General features: G+C 38.7%; 2 protein-coding genes across 5 annotated transcripts in view; both read left to right on the forward strand.

The window, feature by feature from the left end:
- The first annotated feature begins 259 nt into the window (after positions 1 to 259).
- LOC121740758 (probable pre-mRNA-splicing factor ATP-dependent RNA helicase DEAH9) overlaps positions 260 to 24,369 on the forward strand; it is a 100,168-nt gene continuing 76,058 nt past the window's right edge. The window contains exons 1-21 of the mRNA XM_042133375.1: positions 260 to 426; positions 1,119 to 1,193; positions 1,289 to 1,378; positions 1,575 to 1,654; positions 1,809 to 1,878; positions 1,991 to 2,076; positions 3,229 to 3,298; positions 3,483 to 3,578; positions 3,917 to 4,013; positions 4,623 to 4,669; positions 4,780 to 4,863; positions 4,956 to 5,009; positions 5,598 to 5,698; positions 5,829 to 5,919; positions 17,799 to 17,888; positions 18,033 to 18,104; positions 18,750 to 18,848; positions 18,932 to 19,018; positions 19,371 to 19,424; positions 19,553 to 19,632; positions 19,730 to 19,753. Coding sequence (XP_041989309.1) covers positions 1,155 to 1,193; positions 1,289 to 1,378; positions 1,575 to 1,654; positions 1,809 to 1,878; positions 1,991 to 2,076; positions 3,229 to 3,298; positions 3,483 to 3,578; positions 3,917 to 4,013; positions 4,623 to 4,669; positions 4,780 to 4,863; positions 4,956 to 5,009; positions 5,598 to 5,698; positions 5,829 to 5,919; positions 17,799 to 17,888; positions 18,033 to 18,104; positions 18,750 to 18,848; positions 18,932 to 19,018; positions 19,371 to 19,424; positions 19,553 to 19,632; positions 19,730 to 19,753 — 1,511 coding nt within the window. The 5' untranslated portion in view covers positions 260 to 426; positions 1,119 to 1,154. The remainder of the gene's footprint in view (positions 427 to 1,118; positions 1,194 to 1,288; positions 1,379 to 1,574; positions 1,655 to 1,808; positions 1,879 to 1,990; positions 2,077 to 3,228; positions 3,299 to 3,482; positions 3,579 to 3,916; positions 4,014 to 4,622; positions 4,670 to 4,779; positions 4,864 to 4,955; positions 5,010 to 5,597; positions 5,699 to 5,828; positions 5,920 to 17,798; positions 17,889 to 18,032; positions 18,105 to 18,749; positions 18,849 to 18,931; positions 19,019 to 19,370; positions 19,425 to 19,552; positions 19,633 to 19,729; positions 19,754 to 24,369) is intronic.
- On the forward strand, positions 19,761 to 24,022 carry LOC121740759 (sodium/calcium exchanger NCL2-like). Of its 4 annotated transcripts, XM_042133377.1 has the most exons (8): positions 19,761 to 20,199; positions 20,774 to 20,885; positions 21,038 to 21,154; positions 21,693 to 21,878; positions 21,953 to 22,253; positions 22,330 to 22,588; positions 22,661 to 22,975; positions 23,074 to 24,018. In XM_042133377.1, exons 4-8 carry the CDS (start codon positions 21,746 to 21,748, stop codon positions 23,197 to 23,199), a joined length of 1,134 nt encoding a protein of 377 aa, XP_041989311.1. In that variant the 5' UTR covers positions 19,761 to 20,199; positions 20,774 to 20,885; positions 21,038 to 21,154; positions 21,693 to 21,745; the 3' UTR covers positions 23,200 to 24,018. The 4 variants fall into 4 exon arrangements, with proteins under 4 accessions (XP_041989311.1, XP_041989312.1, XP_041989313.1 ...); XM_042133376.1 differs by lacking the exons at positions 19,761 to 20,199; positions 21,038 to 21,154 and adding an exon at positions 20,482 to 20,701 and having other exon boundaries at positions 23,074 to 24,022; XM_042133378.1 differs by lacking the exons at positions 20,774 to 20,885; positions 21,038 to 21,154 and having other exon boundaries at positions 19,761 to 20,213.

A 24,369-nucleotide genomic window follows, 5' to 3' on the forward strand; every position in this document is an offset into this window, starting at 1 on the left:
CGCGGTGGTGCGATTTCCTTTGTGGCCATCTTCCCACCACTCCGGGAAACCGATTAAGTGGAAACAAGTCTCCCTTGTATGCTTCGACATTCCACAGTGGGAACAATTCAACTTGGATTTGTCAATTTTTGTGTATTGAGGTCCACCGCGATTCTGAATTGATGGCTTCCCTTTGTGCGGCGGTGGTGGCGGTCCTCGGTGTTGTCGATGGAACTGAGCTTGCGGTGATGGGGCTCTAAATCGGGCACCATAGCCTGAACCGATGCCCGACTGAACCACCTCTTGGGAAGTTGGTTTCCAGATACTCGTCCGATTCTCCTCTTGTTTGATGACACCAAAAGCTGCTTCGGCAGTTGGTTCTGGAACTTGCTTCAACAGCTCCCGCCGGAGACTATCGTAGCGTTCATCCAAGCCTCCCAAGAATTGGTATAGTTTCTTTGTTTCCATTTCTTTGTGATACGTAATGACAGCTTTGTCACAACACGTATACAGACAAGGTTTCCGTGTTTCAATGCTTACCCACAAATTTTGCAAATTGCTCCAGTAGTCCTACAGGCTTTGATTTCCTTGTGTATATCTGCTTGTATGTGTAAAACAGAATTTTGGATCGAAAACTGCTCTTGATACCATATTGTTTGTATTGAAATGATATTTTCATTGACTTGGTGTTGTGATACACTGTGTCCCCTTTTTATAGGACTCAAGAGCATATAATAATAAATGTGCATAGGGACTTTATACATTGGGACAACACATTATTAACATTATACTCCTAGAGACCCTCAAGTTCTTCCTTTCCAATATTCTTGATATTCCAAAGCTTCCTTCCCAATATCTTTGATATTCCAAGGTTCTCTTTCCAACAGCCACCACAATCGTCGTCGGAGAAACTGGCAGTGGAAAAACTACTCAAATCCCTCCGGGTTTACTGTTGAATTAACACTTCTGCTTCAGTTTGAGCTTAATTAAGCTGATTATTGATCTTTCCTGTTATTGATTATACTACATTTGGAGTTTTTAGTGTTGTGTTAGCAATAACCATTTTCTTACTCTTGGGCATTGAATATGGAGTTATGCTTCTTGATGCTAATGGTTGAAAATACAATGAAACCGGGCAGTTCTTGAAAGAAGCTGGATGGGCGGATAGTGGACGGATGATAGCCTGCACGCAACCAAGGCGATTGGCAGTTCAGGTACGATGTAGAGTCCAGATTGTTTTTTGGATGCAAGAAACTCAGGTTTACTTGTTCACTTACATTATAACAATCGAGGTCTATATTGCGTTCAGTCAGTCGCTTCAAGAGTTGCTGAAGAGATGGGCGTTAAACTTGGGGTAGAAGTTGGTTACACAATTCGCTTTGAAGATATTACAGATGCTGTGAGCATTTATCCTATCCTTCTTCTGGTCTTATCTTTGTTGATTTGTAGTATCATATGTTGTTTTTTCATCACGCCTTTTGCTGATAAGGGAGTAGACACAAAAGCTACACCTCATTATGCGGCAGTTCCTCCAACTTGGATTACAATCTACATATAAATTGACACTAACGATGACTTACACTTTCTGGGACCAGGAACTAACACGGATAAAATTTCTCACTGATGGAGTCTTGCTAAGGGAAATGATGGACGATCCTCTATTAAGCAAGTATAGGTAAGTCTATGCCTTTTAAAGATTGTATGCGAGCTTCACTAACTTGGCTAGGCAAAACACTGTATGACATACTATGTTGATGAGTGATTAGAATTGAGTGACACTTGCTTGTATTTACATTACTGGGGCTCATCCATTGCTTCTGGATACGCAGTGTTATCATGGTAGATGAGGCTCATGAACGGTCTCTTTCAACGGACATTTTGTTAGGTCTCCTGAAAAAGGTACCTCTTTTATCCCGCTGGTTCTTATGTTCTCCGCCTTTTGTCTTGAGATACATTTTTCTGTTTGGTCTCATATCTTCTATTGAAACTGAAAGTAACTGTTTGAAAACAGATTCAACGGCGTCGGCCTGAGCTTCGCCTCATCATCTCATCTGCTACAATTGAGACTAAATCAATGGCTGCCTTCTTTAATAGCAGGTTTTTCTTTGCATCTGAATAGTATAAATATAGCAGTTAGTTATAATTGTTTGGCTTCAAAAACATTGGTAAACCTATACTTGTTGCCCCTTATTATAGTCGTGATATCCCCTGCTCCCTACAGTATACAGGTGAACTTATACTCCCTCCGTCCACGAAAATAGTCCCATTTTGCCATTTTGGGATGTCCACAAAAATAGTCCCATTTGTAAAAATGGAAAGTTTCTCTCTCATACTTCACCTACTTTTTATTCTTATCTCGCTTACTTCACCTACTTTTTCTCCTTCTCTCTTACTTTACCAATTTCTCATTTAAACCCGTGCCGTCCACAAATGGGACTATTTTTTGTGGACGGGGGGAGTATTAATTAGCTTAGTTTTCTTGTTATAGAATTATAACAATTATCCTTATCAAGCAGTTGTGTCACTTGATATGGCCTTATTGTTTAATTAATTACGCTAGTAAAGCCTTTGGGGTGATAAATGAGTTTTGCATTAGTTGTTTTCTTCTGGTAGGAGGCATGTGCTCTTTCGAACCTACTCTAGTGATGATATAGTATTTTATTTTGGTTGGAGTAAGAGTAACACAATATGCACTGACCCTGTATCTCTTTGAAAAATGGCTCTACTCAGTTCTGAAGGTATTTAGAAATATCAGAACATGTGTTAGTGCACTATTGTAGTATTGTTGAGTGAAGCCTAATCATAAATTCATGAGAACACATAGATAAAAGGTGCTCTTGCATGGTTTTGTTGTGTAAATCGGTATGAATACGTAGTTGTTTTAAACTCCACAATTCCACTGTACCTGCTTGATAAGATCAGTAATGCTTTTATGTCAGAACAACTTCCAAGTTCATTTCTTTAAGGGCTATTGTACTTAACTGCTTATTGTACTTAATTGGTGGGTTCAAGATTTGCAGATCTGAGAATAAGATCAAATGTATGACGCTTTACGGCTTTACCTTAAAACTTCTAAATTCTTCTTTGGGTTTTCTTGACACTTTGACCTAATTGGTGTATGACCGCAATGATGCTAGTTTGAAGTTGCATAACTACATATATTCGATCATGGAATCTGCTCAATATTATATTTATATTAGAAATTCCCAAATTCTGAGCTTTATGCTTTTAAAATTTGATCAAAACTAGCCGAAGGCTTCAAGGACGAGATGTTGAAGGACATGGACCGGAGAAAGAGTCTGCTATTCTCTCTGTTGAGGTATATGTTCTTGTAATCATGCTTTCGGAGTTCGGACACACGACCAGAGCCACCCTTTGCTACGCAGACTCAAACTCAGACAAACACAAACATTCACACATGCATACATACCATCTTATTTTTGGTGATTGAATGATTGTTGATATTTATAACCGGATGTCTCAAATTGGATTTGAATATGTAGGGTAGAGGATTCAATGTGCAAACCTTTTATATTGAGGAGCCGGTTTCAGTTTATATTCGAGCTGCAGTTTTGACCATACTTTCTATTCATGATAAGGTACGATGAGGACTACCGCCAGATAATGTCTTAGCTGATTGCATGAACATAGATGCACATGCAGAAAAGTAAAGAGTGGCTTAGAATAGAAAATTGCCTAGTTAGAATTGCCTTTTTACTATATGTATAAATTTATACATCTGTTGTGAGCTATGTTGGATAAAGACTAGGCTGATTTTCTACCAAGGAAGATTTGAAGACTGTAAGGTGGGCTCCATCAACTTGAATTTATGCCTCACAAGATGCCATCAGTTCCTCTTTACAGTGATTTACTATAATTTATTGAATTAATGAATTTTAATTTGCAAAAGAGAGATCTTAATGGTGTATATTTCTAGGAGCCAATGGGAGACATTCTTGTATTTCTTACTGGTAAAGATGATATTGATGCTGCAATGCAGTTGCTTGCGGAAGATTCTCATCACAGAAACCAAGGTAGTTCATGTAGACAGAATGAATTGATAGGGTTCACTTGTTTCTTTATGCACTTGAGGCCATAAATTGTTTTATCTAGAGATCACTGTTTAAGCATTTGAAGAAGTGTGGCTTCTATGGAATTTTCTGAAGCAAGAGATAGACATGGTTTATTTAATCATTTGCTCATTCTCTATATACTCCCTCCGTCCACAAAAAATAGACAAAGTTGTAAATGGCATGGATTTTAATGCATAATTGGTAAAGTTAGAGAGAGGGAAGGAAAATGTGGTGGAAGTAATGTTAGTGGATTGTGGGGTCTACATTTAGAATAATGTGTATGGTTAGTAATGGTTTAAAACCTTTTATTTTTAGAATTAGTCTAATTTTGGTGGACGGCCCAAAATGGTAAAACTTGTCTATTTTTTGTGGATGGAGGGAATACTAACTTTCTTAGTATATAATTTTGAAGATAGCTTCCACTAGAATCATGCAAAATTTTCCTACTCCTTATCTGATTACCTGCTTGAAATTTGTACCCATCTTCATTACTTAGATTGGTAAGTGGATAATTTATCCTATTCATTTTCTTCATTCTGTTTTATTAATCTCGCTTCTGTTTGCTTGTAGGACTGATTGTTTTACCTCTGTATTCTGGACTGCCGCGTGCTGATCAGGTTATTGATTTTTCATTTTCTGTTGAAAAGAGGGGAACATACTGGAGTCTCAGCCTTCATCTATATAACTGAATCTCGTAACTGTTTATCTTTTCTAATCTTCTTGCTAGGATCTTGTGTTTTCTCCTACTCCTCGCGGGAAGAGAAAAGTGATAATATCGACAAATATAGCAGAGACATCCTTAACATTGGAGGTAAAATATTCATCCTAAAGGGCATTCCTAACACTACCCTGATTCGATGTAGCTACTGATCCTTGTTTCTAAACTTCTCAATCTCATTTCAGGGCGTTGTCTATGTCGTTGACTGTGGGTTCTCAAAACAACGGTTCTATTATCCTGTATGTGTTTCCAGTACTCTGTTGATTTCACAAACTCTTTTGACTTTCTTCATCATCATCTTCATCGTGTTCCTTGTTTTTGGTAATTTTAGTGAGACTTGGTTCTTCTCATGTCATGACTAATTAGTAATTTCTGACTATCAGTCAAATTGATGCTTAATATTTTCTTGTAAAAGCATTGGGCATGTATGGGCTACTGAATCATGCTATGTTGTGCATGTGCTGAAAAAAGCTGGAGCATATCAGTTAGTTAGCCCTAATGGTCGTTACATGAGAAGGTGACCACAATAGTTTCGAGGAAAATCAACTATGCACTTGAAGAGTCAGAAATCAGACATGGAATATATTCTGATAAATCATGTGGTGCTATATGAATTCAGTAAATTTAAAGGGCTAATAAGCAACCCATATGTTCCACTCATTGACAAATGCATAACTAAAAGGGAATAGGGATAGGAAGCAATGAAAGTTAATAGATGTGAAGTATGCAGTTAATGAGTACCTGAGTGCATCTTTTGTCGAGCAACAACAAAATAGAAGTTTATGATTTTTCTCCTCTAGCTAACACTACATTGGCTTTTTCAACAGATAACTGATATTGAAAATCTGGTCGCGGCTCCAATATCAAGGGCTTCAGCCCGACAACGGGCTGGAAGGGCTGGAAGAGTTAGACCAGGAAAGTGTTACAGGTGCTGAACTAAACCTTTGTCTTCTGAGCTAATACAACTATTGTCTAATTTAACTTGGGATAGATCTACTTACGGAAGAAAAAGAATAACTGAATGGTTTGAATGTTTTCCTTTTCTTCACCTTAAATAGGCTCTACACTGAAGAATATTATGTAAATGAGATGTCTTCTGATGGTGTTCCGGAGATACAGAGGTCAAACCTTGTTTCCTGTATTATTCAGGTATGTGTTTATTATAAATCAGTTTGAAGGTAAATGTTGTTTGAATCGTGAAAATTGGGCTGTACATCTCACTATTGAGCAAAGTATCCTCATTTTAGATGGATAATAACATGAGTTACAGCACTTGATTTTATTACTTTAAATTGTTATATGTCCATCACCATCTACTAGTCATATACGTAACTGTTGGTTTTTCTTTTTTTCTTTTTTGGAGAGGGCAGGGGGTTGAAAGATCTAGTTGGGTAAAATTCTTGTGTTCCTTTTGTTTAATTCAGTCGCCTGCCAACCCTGCCAGTGATTTCAAGAACTTCTGATGATCCTGTCATGCATTGAATGATTTGAATCTTTTATCAATTTAAGGGCTTCGTAGTGACTTTTTATTTATTTATTTATTTTTAATTTTCCTTGATAGTTAAAAGCATTAGGGATAGACAATATTTTGGGATTCGACTGGCCATCATCACCATCGCGGCATCGCCTGAAGCACTTGACACAGAGTAGCGCAGGGCAAGGGATCGAAAGATCCAAGAATAAACTTTATAAAATCTGATCTGGCTCTTTTACAGCATATTGACGTCCTTGTATAGGCATATAAGAACCCTTACAGCTAAAGGAAACAAATAAGGTAATTATTCCTAACAGCAAAAGGAAACAAATAAGGTAATTATTCCTAATAGCAAAAAGGAAACTAATAAAATAACTATTCCTAACAGCAAAAGGAAACAAATAAAAGAAATACTAACAAAAGATAACTTCTGGAAATAAAATATCGATTAAGAATCTGGAGCCCCCTGTTTGTTCTGCGTCATGCTCCTCCACCGGGGAAGAACTCGACCGCGAGTTCTGCAAGGGAGTAGGATCTCCATACTGGGGACCGACATCAGGGTGGAAAGGTGATAAGTCAGCCACGTTGAATGTAGAGGAGATGTTAAACTCTGCTGGAAGATCCACTTTATAGGCATTATCATTGATACGCCGCAATATTTTGAAAGGACCATATTTCTTCGGCCGCAACTTGTTATAAGTGCCTACTGGAACACGTTCTTTGCGCAAGAAAACCATCACCTCATCGCCAACCTCAAAAATCTTCTCCCTGCGATGCACATCAGCCTTCTCTTTATACCTTTTGTTTGCCTCATGCAGCTTTTGGATTGTTTCTTCACGGGTCTCAACAATGCGCTCATCAACCTCATCAGCTGTGCCTCTTGGTTCTCGCCCGGGCGGCAAGAGATCAACAACAATAGTAGGAACCTTTGTATACACGAGAGAAAAAGGAGAGTGCCCCGTCGAACTATGTTGCACGCTATTATACGCAAATTCAGCTTGAGGCAAGGCTAAGTCCCATTGTCTAGGCTTATCCTGACAGATAGAGCGTAACATGTTGCCTAAAGTACGATTCACTACCTTGGTTTGGCCATCCGTCTGAGGATGTGCAGTGCTGCTAAAATTAAGAGAAGAATTAAATCGCTTCCACAAACGTCTCCAAAAATGCCCCAAGAATCTGGAGTCACGATCTGATGTAATACACTTTGGAATCCCATGTAAGCGAACAATTTCTCGAAAGAAAATTGATGCCACTGCATCAGCATCCGAGGTCTTTCGACAGGACAAGAAATGTGCCATTTTGCTAAATCTGTCAACCACCACACAAATAGAATCCATACCTCTGCGTTCGTGGAAGTCCGAGTATGAAATCCATAGATAGGTCTTCCCAAATAGGGGTGTACAACCCAGTATTTTGTATCTTTCCTTTTGATGTCTGGCAAACATGGCAAGTTGTCAAGACACGTGTCACATCTTTGCGCGATTGCGGCCAAAAAAACCTTTCTTGCACTGCAGCTATGGTTTTATCTCTTCCAAAATGAGCAGCTAATCCTCCAGAGTGCAGAGTGCAGGTCATAAATTACTTTGTCACGCAAGGAGGTGCGCGGTAAACAAAGTTGGTTTCCTTTCATTAAATAGCCATCATAGATGTAGAAATCTTGATTGGAGCGGCCGTGTTGACAGTCAGCCCACGTAGTACCAAAGTCGCCATCTCCTTCATAACAGTCACGCAAGCATGAGAATCCCACTACTTCCTGTCCCAATTGTAGTAGCAGTGTATGTCGTCTGCTCAAAGCGTCTGCGACAATATTTTGAGACCCCGATTTATGCACAAGGCGGAATGGGAATTTTTGTAGAAACTGACCACCTCGCATGTTTGTCGACGCTAATTCGGCTCTGGCTATTAATAAACTTGAGGGCTTCATGATCTGAATAAAGGATGAACTCTTTCCCTACTAAATAGTGTTCCCAAATCTTGAGTGCGCGTACAATAGCATAAAATTCTTTGTCGTAGGTACTCCATCTTGCGCGTACTTCATTAAATTTCTCGCTGAAATAACATATCGGACGTTTCTCTTGGGACAATACTGCACCGATGCCTACCCCACTAGCGTCACAATCGACCTCAAACACTTTCTGAAAATCTGGGAATGCAAGGACTGGGGCAGAGCAAAGTTTCTCTTTGAGCATTTCAAAGCTGGAGTTAGCTTGGATTTAGCTGCATCTGTCCATATAAATTTCCCTTGCTTTAAACAGTTCGACAGTGGCGATGCAATGGTTCCAAAGTGCTGGATAAATCTTCTATAAAAAGTGGCAAGTCCATGGAAGCTTCGGACTTCAGATGCCGTCTTCGGCACAGGCCAATTCTGAATGGCTTGAATTTTTGTTTCATCAACTTGTACTCCCGACGAACTGATCACAAACCCCAAGAACAATAATTTGGAAATTAGAAACTCACATTTCTTGAGGTTGAGAAAAAGTTGGCTGGCACGCAAGGCTTCAAACACCTGCCTTAGGTGGAATAAGTGTGCAACCTCCGTGGGGCTATAAATAAGGATATCATCGAAGTAGACGACCACACATACTCCTAAAAATGGTTTTAACACCTGATTCATTAGCCTCATGAATGTACTCGGCGCATTTGACAATCCAAATGGCATAACCATCCATTCGTACAAGCCTTCTCTTGTTTTAAATGCAGTTTTCCACTCATCTCCAGGCCTAATTCTGATTTGATGTTAGCCATTCTTGAGATCTAAACGTGAAAACCACTTCGACCCATGCAGTTGGTCTAACATATCATCGAGACGAGGGATTGAAAATTTGTAGCCTATAGTGATTTTGTTGATTGCTCGACTATCGACACACATTCTCCATGATCCATCTTTCTTTGGGGTTAGTAAGGCAGGAACGGCGCAAGGACTCATGCTTTCACGGATTTGTCCTTTCTGCATCAATTATTCCACCTTCCCTTTCAAAATTTCTCCTTCTTGTGGACTCATCCGATAGTGACGTAAATTTGGTAGGCTGGCCCCGGGGATAAGATCGATATGGTGTTGAATGTCACGTAACGGTGGCAAACCTGAAGGGGTATCATCTGGGCCAATATCTGCAAATTCTGCCAGTAGCAGCTGAATGTTTTCGGGTAATTTGGTGATTGATGGACGTTCTTGGCTAACTTCTTGCTTTATAATTAATGCAAATGCTCTGTCTGTTCTCCAAAATTCCTGCTTTATATCAGGCCACGAGGAGCACAATGAAACCAATTCCACAACGGGCTCCCGTTTCCTATAATGTAAGGGTAACAGTACAAATCGCTTACCTCCCTTCTCAAAAGAGTATGTATTAGTCCTCCCGTCATGGCAAGAACTTACATCGAACTGCCAAGGTCGGCCTAATATTATGTTGCAGACATCTAATCCTTCCACTACGGCACAAATAATTTCATCCGAATAGTTTCCTATGGAAAACGGAACCTTACAACGTTGAGCAACGCGAATACCTCCAGAGGTGGCTGCAATCCTACCTAAGGTGTACGAGTTAGGGTGTGGTTCCATCTGTGACTCGAGCGTACGAGCCACCTTGCCCCCAATGATATTTTCCATACTTCCGCCATCTATCAAAATGGTGAATATTTTCCCTTTAATAGTGCAACGTGTACGAAATAGCTGATGTCGTTGCGTCTGACTGTCTTCTACCTTGGGTGCTGTCCAGAACCCGTCGACAAACTCCAGCTAAGAGGTCATTGTCAGAATCGCCGTCATTCATGTCACCATCCCCGTCAGGGTCACAAAATTCAGTCTCTTCGTCAACAATTTCTTTTCCAGCCACGTTCACTGTTCGCCTCTCCGGGCACGTGTTTGAAGTGTGTGACCGGGACCCCCGCAACGGTAGCACTTCCCCATGAATGGTCGAGAATAAGGGTTTGTATTGGGACGTCCTCCCAGCTGCTGTTGTGCAGGGGTATTCTTAAAGCCCTCGACAGCTCCTTTCTTTTCACTGATCTGCTGTGTCGGTGCTTCTCCTGATGCCTGCCCCGTAGGTCTGGTTCGGTCACTATTTTGTTGGTTGCGGAAAGGGTTTTGCTGAATCATCTGTTCTGCCTTTAAAGCAAAACTCTTAGCATCTCGTAATGTTCTAATATGTTGGATGCCAATTCTGTTGCGAATTTGTGGCTTCAACCCCTCCATATATCGAGCCACTCGTTGGGATGTAGACTCGGATAGTTTGGTTCTGGTGGTCAATCGATTGAATTCACATGTGTAGTCATGAACGGAGCGGTTGTTCTGCTGGCAACGTTGGTACTGTTGAAATAATACCTGGTCAAAATCAGCGGGAAGGTATTCATCAAAGCAGTTAGAGTGGAGAAAGAGTAAAAGTAAGAGAGAGAATAATATAGATAAAGACTCTTCTCTATACTATTTTCTCTCTTACTTTACTCTTTATTCACTCTAACTATTTTATTCTATCATTTTTTCAAAACGAGTGGGAAAAAAAAAACGTCTCATTTATCTTGGGACGGATGGAGTACCATTTTGAACAAAAACTTTATAAATTGGACCGGATCAGGCTGCGAACAACATGTTGTTCGGTCTAATTTGAACATAAAACCACTAAAATATTGAACTGTTATGAATTGAAAATATGAACCGATTCAACCATAAATAGATAGAGGAGTATAACATATTCTTGTTAGCTAATGCTCAGCATAGCACCAAGCCTGTATCATCTATTATGATATCATCTTTTTTACTTTTGATATTATCTTTTATGTATTTTCATCATTTTATTTTTTTCTCTAAAAATTATTAGTACTTATAATTAGTGTTAACTTGAGTATCAGAATGGTTATACTTGAATTTATTCCCTAATCCTTGTTTTGCGGCGTTTTCCAACACTCGAAAGAGAAGGTTTGCCACAACTAATAAATAGCAACACGTTTCTATCAGTTGTGATGTAATAGACGTTTCTTATGTATTTATTGATTGGGTAATGTTCTTATAATTTATTAATGGTATCATCAATAGGTATAGATTAACATGCATCAAATTCGATTCCTTAATAATAATAGAAAGGAATTGGGGTGTGATGTAATTATGCGACCATGCAAAAAGTGGACCTTGAAGATTATAATCTGTGAAAAGAAGATGAATTAATTAATTAATAGTAGCAGTATTATGTAAAAAAAAGTCGGTGGACAATTTTAATCAGTGGAAGTGACTTAGAGTGAAGCTATTACAGTCACTTTCAGCAGGTGGCCTTTTGCTTTCGTAAGCTAAACTCATAATTAATAATGATTTTGTCGTAAATTCGTAATGCTAATGCATGCCGCTCAATCATGCTAATTCACTTCTTCTAGACGTGGCCACGGTTCCGGAACCGCCGGTTCCGGTTCGTCGAATGCTTGAACCGTAACCGGCCCGGATACCAGTTATCCGGTTCCGGTTTAACCGCCGGTTCCGGTTACTAACCGCCGGTTTTAAATCCAAAGAGAATTGATAACGATAAGGAATTGCAATTTTATTGATTTGAAACTTTGAAACTTTAAGTTATATATTGCATTTGCTTTTGCTTTCTGTGGAAAGTTAGATTGAATCTGATTTCCTTGGTCTCTTATTCTGGATCTTTGAACTCCCAATTTCATTTTGAGAACTTGATGTGCCTCTCTGATCCACCAAATATCAGCTTCTTTTCTCTCCCATGATTTGCTTTTATGTGAGGTTTAATGTGATGATTAGCCTTTACTTGAGAATACTCTCTGGTTCTTCAATGAGACAGAACAAGTTAATACTATCAGTTTTATTCACATAAAGAAGTACACACTGTAATTTAATGGTTAATGAGTTGACTAAAGGAAATATTGATAATTCCTGAGAAATGAAGCAATCTATGTCATATGATACTTACATCTTGTTGAAATATTCATATCACAGAACACAAAAGGAATTTGAGACATATCATATAACACAAAATAGTTGTAATGATGCAGCTTTACTGTTTTTCATTTAGCATTGCTTTTATTTTCTCAACTGAGGTGACCACCTTCTCCATGCAGGTAACCAGCTGTTGAAGCAAAGAGACTTCAACAATGACAGCCGTCACAGACCCTTGCTCTGATGTAGCACCAAAAACAGGTTCAGGAGCAGTCACAGCAGGTTCAAGGGGCTGCTTCCCCTTCTCTTTAGCAATCACAGCTTTAGCATGGTACTTAGTACCACGATGAGCTTCAAACGCAGGTACGGTGATATTTCTACTCCCATCAGGAGAGTGGTAACCGTACCCTCTAGATGAAGAGCCAGATCCATACTCACAGCAGATAGAACAATAAACCCTCTCCTGTCCTTGTTCATCACGAAATACAAGAGCCTGGTTTTCGTAAGTTCTAGCGAGCAGACGCGCAGCAGGTGAAAGTTCAGGGGGTCCAACTGCATTAACAAAATGATATCAAATTCAAAAAAAAGGCATAAGATAAAATAATACAAAAACAGAATAAAACCATACCTTGATTAACAACAGATGGTTGAGCATAGACATAAGATGGTGGAGCATTAGATGGTACAGAGTTCAAATACAATGGCACAGTATTAACATGAGTTGAATTGCTGAACATGACCCCTGTGGATGGTATAATAACAATAAATTCACCTGAACTGGAAAATAAACAATAAACAGTAAGGCATAATATATAAAACCACAAACCAGAAGTGAAGAAGGTTGATACAAGGGTGTGTGAATATCCAGTATTGATGGGTAAGGTACAGAAGCTAGCAGCTGATTGGTAGTAGTATCCAGAACTCATGAAACCTCCGTTGAATCCAGAACTCATGAAACCTCCGTTGAATCCAGAACTCATGAAACCTCCGTTGAATCAACTAATAATAATAATAATAATAATACAATTAAATTGGAGTATTCGATATCAAAATCAACAGCCCATTTTGAGTCTCACTTCTTCAAAAAAAATCAATAGAATACGAATTTTCAAAAGAGTAAAGATTCAAATATAGCAACAGAAGAATTCGGAAAGAATTTAAAGCTTCGAAATTCTATGGGTGCAAAAAAAATCAATAATATACGAATTGAAGGAATTGAAGAAATAAACAAGTAAGACATGCAAAAGAGGAGGCAGAGGAAAGTGAATATGGTTAGGAGGGGAGGGATTTGTTTATATAGAAAAAAAATAGGGTTACAACCACTTTCCCAAATAAATCTACGCAAAAAGAATCCGTCGTGGCTCTTGCGTAGAGCCACGACGTTCATGAAGTCGTTCAGCAATGCGCAAGAGCCACGACGGATTCTTTTTGCGTAGATTTGGGAATATGGTTGTAACCCTATTTTTTTTTCTATATAAACAAATCCCTCCCCTCCTAACCATATTCACTTTCCTCTGCCTCCTCTTTTGCATGTCTTACTTGTTTATTTCTTCAATTCCTTCAATTCGTATATTATTGATTTTTTTTGCACCCATAGAATTTCGAAGCTTTGAATTCTTTCCGAATTCTTCTGTTGCTATATTTGAATCTTTACTCTTTTGAAAATTCGTATTCTATTGATTTTTTTGAAGAAGTGAGACTCAAAATGGGCTGTTGATTTTGATATCGAATACTCCAATTTAATTGTATTATTATTATTATTATTAGTTGATTCAACGGAGGTTTCATGAGTTCTGGATTCAACGGAGGTTTCATGAGTTCTGGATTCAACGGAGGTTTCATGAGTTCTGGATACTACTACCAATCAGCTGCTAGCTTCTGTACCTTACCCATCAATACTGGATATTCACACACCCTTGTATCAACCTTCTTCACTTCTGGTTTGTGGTTTTATATATTATGCCTTACTGTTTATTGTTTATTTTCCAGTTCAGGTGAATTTATTGTTATTATACCATCCACAGGGGTCATGTTCAGCAATTCAACTCATGTTAATACTGTGCCATTGTATTTGAACTCTGTACCATCTAATGCTCCACCATCTTATGTCTATGCTCAACCATCTGTTGTTAATCAAGGTATGGTTTTATTCTGTTTTTGTATTATTTTATCTTATGCCTTTTTTTTGAATTTGATATCATTTTGTTAATGCAGTTGGACCCCCTGAACTTTCACCTGCTGCGCGTCTGCTCGCTAGAACTTACGAAAACCAGGCTCTTGTATTTCGTGATGAACAAGGACAGGAGAGGGTTTATTGTTCTATCTGCTGTGAGTATGGATCTGGCTCTTCATCTAGAGGGTACGGTTACCACTCTCCTGATGGGAGTAGAAATATCACCGTACCTGCGTTTGAAGCTCATCGTGGTACTAAGTACCATGCTAAAGCTGTGATTGCTAAAGAGAAGGGGAAGCAGCCCCTTGAACCTGCTGTGACTGCTCCTGAACCTGTTTTTGGTGCTACATCAGAGCAAGGGTCTGTGACGGCTGTCACTGTTGAAGTCTCTTTGCTTCAACAGCTGGTTACCTGCATGGAGAAGGTGGTCACCTCAGTTGAGGAAATAAAAGCAATGCTAAATGAAAAACAGTAAAGCTGCATCATTACAACTATTTTGTGTTCTATGATATGTCTCAAATTCCTTTTGTGTTCTGTGATATGAATATTTCAACAAGATGTAAGTATCATATGACATAGATTGCTTCATTTCTCAGGAATTATCTATATTTCCTTTAGTCAACTCATTAACCATTGAATTACAGTGTGTACTTCTTTATGTGAATAAAACTGATAGTATTAACTTGTTCTGTCTCATTGAAGAACCAGGGAGTATTCTCAAGTAAAGGCTAATCATCACATTAAACCTCACATAAAAGCAAATCATGGGAGAGAAAAGAAGCTGATATTTGGTGGATCAGAGAGGCACATCAAGTTCTCAAAATGAAATTGGGAGTTCAAAGATCCAGAATAAGAGACCAAGGAAATCAGATTCAATCTAACTTTCCACAGAAAGCAAAAGCAAATGCAATATATAACTTAAAGTTTCAAATCAATAAAATTGCAATTCCTTATCGTTATCAATTCTCTTTGGATTTAAAACCGGCGGTTAGTAACCGGAACCGGCGGTTAAACCGAAACCGGATAACTGGTATCCGGGCCGGTTACGGTTCAAGCATTCGACGAACCGGAACCGGCGGTTCCGGAACCGTGGCCGCGTCTAGAAGAAGTGAATTAGCATGATTGAGCGGCATGCATTAGCATTACGAATTTACGACAAAATCATTATTAATTATGAGTTTAGCTTACGAAAGCAAAAGGCCACCTGCTGAAAGTGACTGTAATAGCTTCACTCTGAGTCACTTCCACTGATTAAAATTGTCCACCGACTTTTTTTTACATAATACTGCTACTATTAATTAATTAATTCATCTTCTTTTCACAGATTATAATCTTCAAGGTCCACTTTTTGCATGGTCGCATAATTACATCACACCCCAATTCCTTTCTATTATTATTAAGGAATCGAATTTGATGCATGTTAATCTATACCTATTGATGATACCATTAATAAATTATAAGAACATTACCCAATCAATAAATACATAAGAAACGTCTATTACATCACAACTGATAGAAACGTGTTGCTATTTATTAGTTGTGGCAAACCTTCTCTTTCGAGTGTTGGAAAACGCCGCAAAACAAGGATTAGGGAAGAAATTCAAGTATAACCATCCTGATACTCAAGTTAACACTAATTATAAGTACTAATAATTTTTAGAGAAAAAAATAAAATGATGAAAATACATAAAAGATAATATCAAAAGTAAAAAAGATGATATCATAATAGATGATACAGGCTTGGTGCTATGCTGAGCATTAGCTAACAAGAATATGTTATACTCCTCTATCTATTTATGGTTGAATCGGTTCATATTTTCAATTCATAACAGTTCAATATTTTAGTGGTTTTATGTTCAAATTAGACCGAACAACATGTTGGTTCGCAGCCTGATCCGGTCCAATTTATAAAGTTTTTGTTCAAAATGGTACTCCATCCGTCCCAAGATAAATGAGACGTTTTTTTTTTCGCACTCGTTTTGAAAAAATGATAGAATAAAATAGTTAGAGTGAATAAAGAGTAAAGTAAGAGAGAAAATAGTATAGAGAAGAGTCTTTATCTATATTATTCTCTCTCTTACTTTTACTCTTTCTCCACTCTAACTATTTTGTTCTCTCTCTGTCACGAAGTTGCCTGTCCCACCAAGCAGCCGCGCCAGATTTTAGACGACACGCAACCATAGCAGCTCGTTTTTCGGTGGGTACCTCAACATGTTCAAAGAACCTATCTACATCTGTAACCCAATCGAGGAAATCTTCAATATTGGTACCTCAACATGTTCAAAGAACCTATCTACATCTGTAACCCAATCGAGGAAATCTTCAATATTGAGGGTTCCATCGAATGAGGGAATGTCAATCTTCAGTCTGAACTCCGATGCCCCCTTTCTCCCAGTTCCCGTTTCATGATTGTGTGTGATGTCGCCACGCGGACGACGATGGGCCTGCATCCGGATGTTTCTCCTTCGAGAGGCAGATTCATCAATGCTTTCCTCTGGATTGTCTGATGAATTGGATGTTGAATGTTGCAACCTCGTTGATTTCGTTGCAGCCCTAGACCAATTAGAGCGATGAGAACGCTCAGAGTCAGTTGACTCGACCTCAGATGGTTGTTCCTTGCGTCCCACCCTACGGTGGTGGCGCTGGTCCTCCCTCCTGATCCTGTTAACCCTAGATGACGAACCTACATCCATCTCTAGAATTTCCAGCCTTTGAGTTATTCCTTCAATCTGCGTTTGAACGGAATCAAAACGCCGATCGAGGTGTTGCTCCAAGCGGCGCAACAACACGCAATCTCCCTCGGTCATAGATCCGTCTTTGGAACCATGGCCGCTGAGATTGGAAGCTCCAGAATTGCCAACCATAACTGATACCACCTGACACAGAGTAGGATCCAAGAATAAACTTTATAAAATCTGATCTGACCCTTTTACAGCATATTGACGTCCTTATATAGGCATATATGAACCCTTACAGCTAAAGGAAACAAATAAGGTAATTATTCCTAACAGCAAAAAGGAAACAAATAAGGTAATTATTCCTAATAGCAAAAGGAAACAAAAAAAAAAGAAATACTAACAAAAGATAACTTCTGGAAATAAAATATCGATTAAGAATCTGGAGCCCCCGTTTGTTCTGCGTCAGCACTGATCAGAGCACTTGAAGTGTAGTATTCTCTTGGAGTTATTGATGACGATGCAAAACTTGCATCTCCTACTGGATTCCATATTGCTGAAATTCCACTAGTAAGTTGCTGAAGCCCAATCTCCTTATATTGCATCAATGATGATTTTGTATGCTACACAATTTTTCGTTTTTTACTTTTTCAAATTAAGTTTGTGATGGAAGAAAATAATAATTCTGATGCACAAGATGATCATTGTTTTATTATGTGAAGTGTACTGGATTAGGAGGGTCATGTAAGGAGTGTTGTGATTTTTTCTGGAGAGTTAACATTTTTTTACATAATTTATCGTAATCTTTCCGTTGCTAAGCAAATGTATATGCAGGATCCGATGGTTTCAAAAATGATTTTAGCTTCAAATGATCTTGGCTGTTCTGAAGAAGCCATCACTATTGCTGCTGTGTTGTCCTTACAGGTTTGTTTTCTTCTTTCTGCAACTTCTATTAAGTTAACATCTCTGCATTCTGCTATCATTTGATCGCATAATTCAGATTGTGAAAGACTCCAATTTTCACATTTCTTCCTCTTTTGCTTCCCATCTTTCTTCCTCCCCATGAAGTCGATCTGGTATTCAACCAGGGGATCAGAAAAGGAATTGGATGAGGCCAAGTTGAGATTTGCTGCTGCTGAGGTGCTTTCTTGTTCTGCTCATCCATCATATGCTCTGCACAATTTTTGACTTGCAGGTTTTAATATTTTGTATCTATCTCAACAAGAAGTTCTGAGCTTTTGAAATATCCTTATAGTGCCTTCTGGATTAGGTAAAACATAGTTACTTATAGATCTATGGTTGTTATGGAAGATGGATGTACCATTATTTTGAACCAAAGTATCACTCTTTGTGTGAGAGTTGCTTGTTTATATTGATTATCCTATAGGTATCTTGTATCATGCGTATTGGATTGTGCTGTTCCATTAGCTTTAGGAGAAATCGGATATGGGCATGATGGACTACTTATTATCAACAAGTACTCATTAGGTTATTACATATGGAATTGTCCACTACGTTATCTGATTGGCTAGTGTAACAGAAGTAATAGTTAGTCATGGATTTGTTATACTTCTTTGAGTTTTTAACTTTAATGTCTTACCTTAAAAAGAAGCCAACTGTAATTGTTGTTACCATCCAGCTTTTACGGATTGAGTGAATTTATTATTTTCGTGTTTATAAATCAACAATCAACAACATTTTATATTTGCCTATCCTCTCATAACATTCTTACTCTCTTAGAAATGATTTTTTATACATTTTCTGGTTCTGCTCATAATTTTGCAGGGTGACCATATTACCTTCTTAAATGTGTATAGAGGATATGTTGAGTCTAATAAATCTTCGAGTTGGTGTCACAGGAACCACATAAACTACCATGCAATGGTGAGTATTGTAAATTGTATACATTGAAAATTTGAAAAATTTTCAATGTGCTCGTCTTAGATTTTGGTTTTCTTTGCCTACAGAAAAAAGTTGACGACGTTCGAAAACAGTTGAGAAGAATAGCACAACGTTTGGGCATATCCCTTAAATCTTGTGACCACGATATGCAGGTTAGTACAGGGGGAACATCTGATGATTATTTTGTCGCATAGCTTAGAGAACAATCAATTTTGTCTTACAAGCCAAAGGCACATTCCTGGACCTAATTTTCCTCATGGTGTTTTTTGTATTGCTGGACCTAATTTTCTTAAGCATTGTTGATTCATCCACACTACACCCTTGCATAGATTCAGGAATAGATGTTCCACTCATGTAACATACATGTGCTTGCATGATTTAAATAATAAATGATTGCCACGTCACTGGCAATAATAATATTAATTTCAACATGTTGTGTTTGTTTCTAATAAAATATACTGTAATAGTTTCCTAATTTCTTTAATGGGATATTGGATTCGGCAGGCAGTGAGGAAGGCAGTTACTGCTGGATTTTTCTCAAACGCTTGTTGCGTAGAAGTAAGTGTTGTTTTAAGTGTTACTTTTCTAGTTAACAGATATTAATATCAAACTCACATTATTGGGGAAAACTTGGCTCGCTCTGAGCATAATTTGATTTGTGTCCCTTATCTGTTGCTTATATTTAGGCCTTCAGCCATAACGGTGCATACAAAACTATACGAGGTTCACAAGAAGTCTATATTCACCCTTCGTCTGTATTATTCAGGTTAGATGGTGTTATTTATTTTCTTAGATACTATCTCATAGAAATTAGAAGAATAGAAGTATCAGCGTGTGTTCGGGTTTTGGTATGTATTGTGCAGAGTAAATCCAAAGTGGGTGATCTAACATTCTATTGTCTCGACTGAGCGTCAGTACATGCGCAATGTCATCACTATAGAACCCTCGTGGCTGCCAGAGGCTGCTCCGCACTTCTACCACCGCCAACAGCTTGATCCTAGATTGCATTCCTAGTGTTCCTTTGACAATAAAGCTTATGCCGTATCTGTGCTCCTTTCGGTTGCTCTCTCCCGCCATTTGTGATCGTTTGCCTGAAGATGTATGCATCGCGCCTCAGTGAAAGAGCTTAGATAAACCTCATGCAAGCTTGTTTCGTCGCAGACCTCTGTGAGATTGCTAATTTTGAACTCGGTGAGAAGCTAGAGCTGAAAGAGGCAGAATGACAGAGTTACTGATTCCTTGAGGTGGTGCTGCTGCTACTTAATCAGATTAACGTTTCAACTCATCAAAATCAGGAGTCTCATCATCGTCACAGTGAAATCAAATGTATTAGGTGGGATATCAAATGTGAGTTGGTATCAGTCAATTTCTCTAGAATGATTAAAAAGTTATATCCGGGTTGCAAGTCTATCTTGAATCTATGTAAGAATAGGCATACGCGTCATTTTAGTTCGACTATCAAAACTAGTATTTAATTTAATAATAATATATTCTCTCAATCCACTAAAAATAGTCTCATTTTGTTCCGATCAATCTATTAAAATTAGACTAATTTCTATATATAAAAATGTTTCACTTTCCCTGCACTCGTGAAAGCTTGTGTACTTCATGAATAATAATATTTTTCGTGAATATGAGAAATAATATTTTTTAATCATGTGAAAGGATAACTGTAACTTAAAATTAAGATTCATTTTTCATTTGGATCTATGTCGTCCAGAATATGCTCAGAGAATGACAGTTGGGGGTTGCAAAAAAGTTTAGTTTCCGAAGCAATAGGCAGAGGATGCCAACTGAGTCGTTAAATATGGCAACTTTAAATATTGGGGGGTTAGGTAAATTTCGCTTTCGGAGTTGCTGAGTTAGTTAAATAATGCAACATCTCACTATAATTTATACTCCTGCAGTATTCCCGCCTTACGTAGTCTTTGCTTGATTTTTCTGACCCGGCTGCTAAGACCGAACATTGCATGCGCCAACTTGTTGCGCATAAAATAATGATAAAACCCTGTTTAATTGGTAAGATGTTTTTCCTTTAACCCATATCTAAATTAAAAAAAAAAAGCATTACTCAATTGATAAGACGCTTCATCTCGACCAATAAATAAGAAATTTGAGTCACATGTTGTATATAAACAAGTGTTTTAATGACGTGGATTCTCATTCAGCAGCCCCTTCCCCTATATATTTACGAATGGTTGGAGTGGAGATTAATATGAAGTAGCTAGCATGGGGAAGATGAGCATAATCTGTGTGATGGCTGTGGTGGCGATTCTTTTACAGGATATGTAGGTGGCGATTCAATTCAACTCAATTTGGATGAATATTAGTACTAGTATAATACATCTTGTCAGCTTTCATGTCACATCTACTTTTGTTTCCAAACACCATATAATTTCAAATGCACGATTAGCATGCATCTAAGAACGAACGAGGCTAATAGTATACCCTCTGTCCTTGAAAATTTATCACTTATCTCTATTTTTTTCCGTCCCTAAAAATTTGTCACCTTTTACTTTTACCATTTTTGAAAACACTCCAACTGTTGTAAAATGAATCAAAATGCGGATGTAAATACTGAAGTAAAGAACCATGAAGAGCTTCAGACCACATTGTTATTTGTTATTGTCTTGTTTGATCCAAAACATTACATAGCCGTATTAATACTAGGCATATTTTCTTGGTTAAACACATAGACTATTACATAAACCTTATTAACTTCTTTGGATAATTTGACTTGATATTTGTCTGGTCACTCGATTATATAGATTTGGGTTTTGTTTTCTTCTAATTTCTATCACTGGTATATGTTTGGTTTTGAATCAGCAACGGTGCTTTCGGGAACCAAAGAGGCTGCTCAAGAAAGGGCAGCTCTTGGCATGGGATTGGTTGCTGGATCAACGGTTTTGATTCTGACTTTCATATGGGGCGTTTCCATTATCCTTGCCAGCTATGATCTCTCAGAAGCTCCCACTCTTGACAAATCTGGAAGCCAGAAAACCACACCACAAGGTGCCATTTTATCATCTTTGATCTAACCTTCTTCATGTTGTTCCAATTGCTAAACTTCTCTCTCTCTTGAGCAGGTTATGGCATTGTTACGGATGCCGAAGCAAGCTACACTTCACGGATAATGCTGATACCCTTGCTTCCTTTTCTCATCCTTCTGCTAGCACAGGCTTTCAGTTCATCATCAGTGAAGAGAGTGTTTCTTCTCATTGCACTCATTGTCTCAGTTTTGTTGCTTTTCGGCTTCATTTTGTATCAGGCATTCCAGCCTTGGATTCAGTCTCGTAGATTCGAGTACTTTATGAGCAAATATGCGAAGGACAAGCTGCTCAGACTCTTGTCCAGGAACGGCAGGCCTGATACTCGGAAAATACAAGAGTACGTTGATCAGTGTAACTTGTATTAAGCCAACATTTCCAATGCCTCACCAGTTCCGTCTTGGTGTCGTTTGCAGCCTGTTTAACCAAATCGACAAGGACAGAAGCACGTCTGTATCAGCAGCAGAACTCAGAGTGCTTCTCTTAGGTGTGAGGCTGGATGAAGATGATTTGAGCACAGACAGGGATGTTGAGAATGTGTTGGAGTCTTTTGATACCACCGGAGATGGACGTATCAACCAGGAAGAGTTCATCGCAGGCATGACCAAATTACTCGATGATCTGGCTGAGGAGAGGCGAAACCGCATCAAAGGAAGCAGAGCCACCAATTCTCAGGTAAATATATTTCTGCCAAAAATTGACTGAAATGCAGCTGCTGATCCTATATTGTATAATGCCAATCTTCAGGCAAGTGATCCATCACAACAGGGCTTGTTAGTTAACAGCAACACCTCGAACGTAAGCAAAAGCCAAAGTTCTCAAACCACTTGGCTGAACTATCTGCAAGCTCTTTCCTTGGTGATTCTTGGGATTGCATTGATGTCTGCTTTCGCAGAGCCACTGATCACCAGTGTCGTGGGTTTCGCCACAGCAGCATATCTGCCTAATTTCTCTGTCTCATACTTGGCAATACCCTTAGCTACGAACTACCGAGTTGCAGTGCAAGCATTTGCTTCATCCGGAAACAAGTCACAGAACTCCATTTCTTTGACACTCTCTACAGTAAGTTATTCACTTGTTCAGTCAAAATAAATACATACATACATGAAGATATCACTTTTTCCATATTCTGAAATCTCTGATTTTAATTTGTTGTGCAGCTTTACAGTAGCGTGTACATGAACAACGTGGCGAGCTTGATTGTGTTCCTTGCACCAGAAGAAGTGATCGCCTGGTCTAACAAGCAATGTTCCTTGGATTACATGGGAGTTGTCACTAGTGTCTAAGCACATTTTTGTAATGATGCCTTGCAGCTTAGTGCCAACAATGAGCAGCATCTGCGACAGAACATTTTTTAATAGGCCGTATATCAGATTACTATAGCATCAAAGTATGATCTATGTTCATATCTTACCACTAATGGATCGCGCACACCGCTGCACGTGGATCAGCAACGATCACCATCTTGCTGCCATCCTACGACTCACCTCTGTCAAGCTGAGGCTTGCCTCGAATTTCCCACTACCGTGCAGCAGCCTCTGCTCCAACGCCCGCCCTCCTTCCTGCATTCACCGAGCCTCCACTCGGCTACGAAGCTTGTTTCGTATGAAGAGAAATACTTGGAAATTGAGGGTGATTCAAAAGTGTTGCATCAGGTTGACTTGCGGCTCAATGAGAAGAAATTAGTAGATGAAGAAGTACAAGCTATAGAGGTAAATAAAATTGATGAGGATGATGGTCTTCATGATTCAAGTAAAATTGGAGCATTTGATTTCGATGGTTGTCTCGCAAAGACATCTGTGAAGGGAAATGCAGATACATGGTCCCTCGTGTCTCCTTCAATACCAGAGAAGCTCCATAATCGGTATAAAGATGAGCTCCATGATGCTCGCGAAGATACGGTTGATGGGTTGAAAGACATGTCAATATACTCTCGTATGGGTGTGAAGAGGATGGGGGAAGTTGATAACAAGTCATTTCATGATACGATCATGAGGAAGTTAGCTGAGGATGTTTACATCAGATATGCAATAGTAGGTTATTGGAGATTGAAACAACGATCGTGTCCGTTTGATCCAGGAGGAGATACCTCGCCAAAGCTTCTGCGTGCGTTCAACTCTTCGTTGCTTCGTAGTTTCCACCTTGAGGACAAGGTGGATTTTAACCGTGGGGGAGTTGTTACGAGCATTCATTTAATTAGTTTAGATATATTAGGGTTTTGCATATCTTTTCATATATATTTATTTCTTGTTCAATAAGTTAGGGTAGTAGTCTAGTATTATAAATAGGTGAGTTTGTTATCATTTTAATTATTCAATCAATCAATATACTATTTTTGGCCAAGTCCATATGTGATTCTTTGGATCCCAAATTTCCTACACTACCTGCTGCCCGACGGAATCTCTCCGCGCACAGCCGGAACGTATATCTGATCTGTAGCCGTTGCCCGACGGGTT

Source organism: Salvia splendens, chromosome 7 (assembly GCF_004379255.2).
Source record: "Salvia splendens isolate huo1 chromosome 7, SspV2, whole genome shotgun sequence".
Classification (NCBI taxonomy): domain Eukaryota; kingdom Viridiplantae; phylum Streptophyta; class Magnoliopsida; order Lamiales; family Lamiaceae; genus Salvia; species Salvia splendens.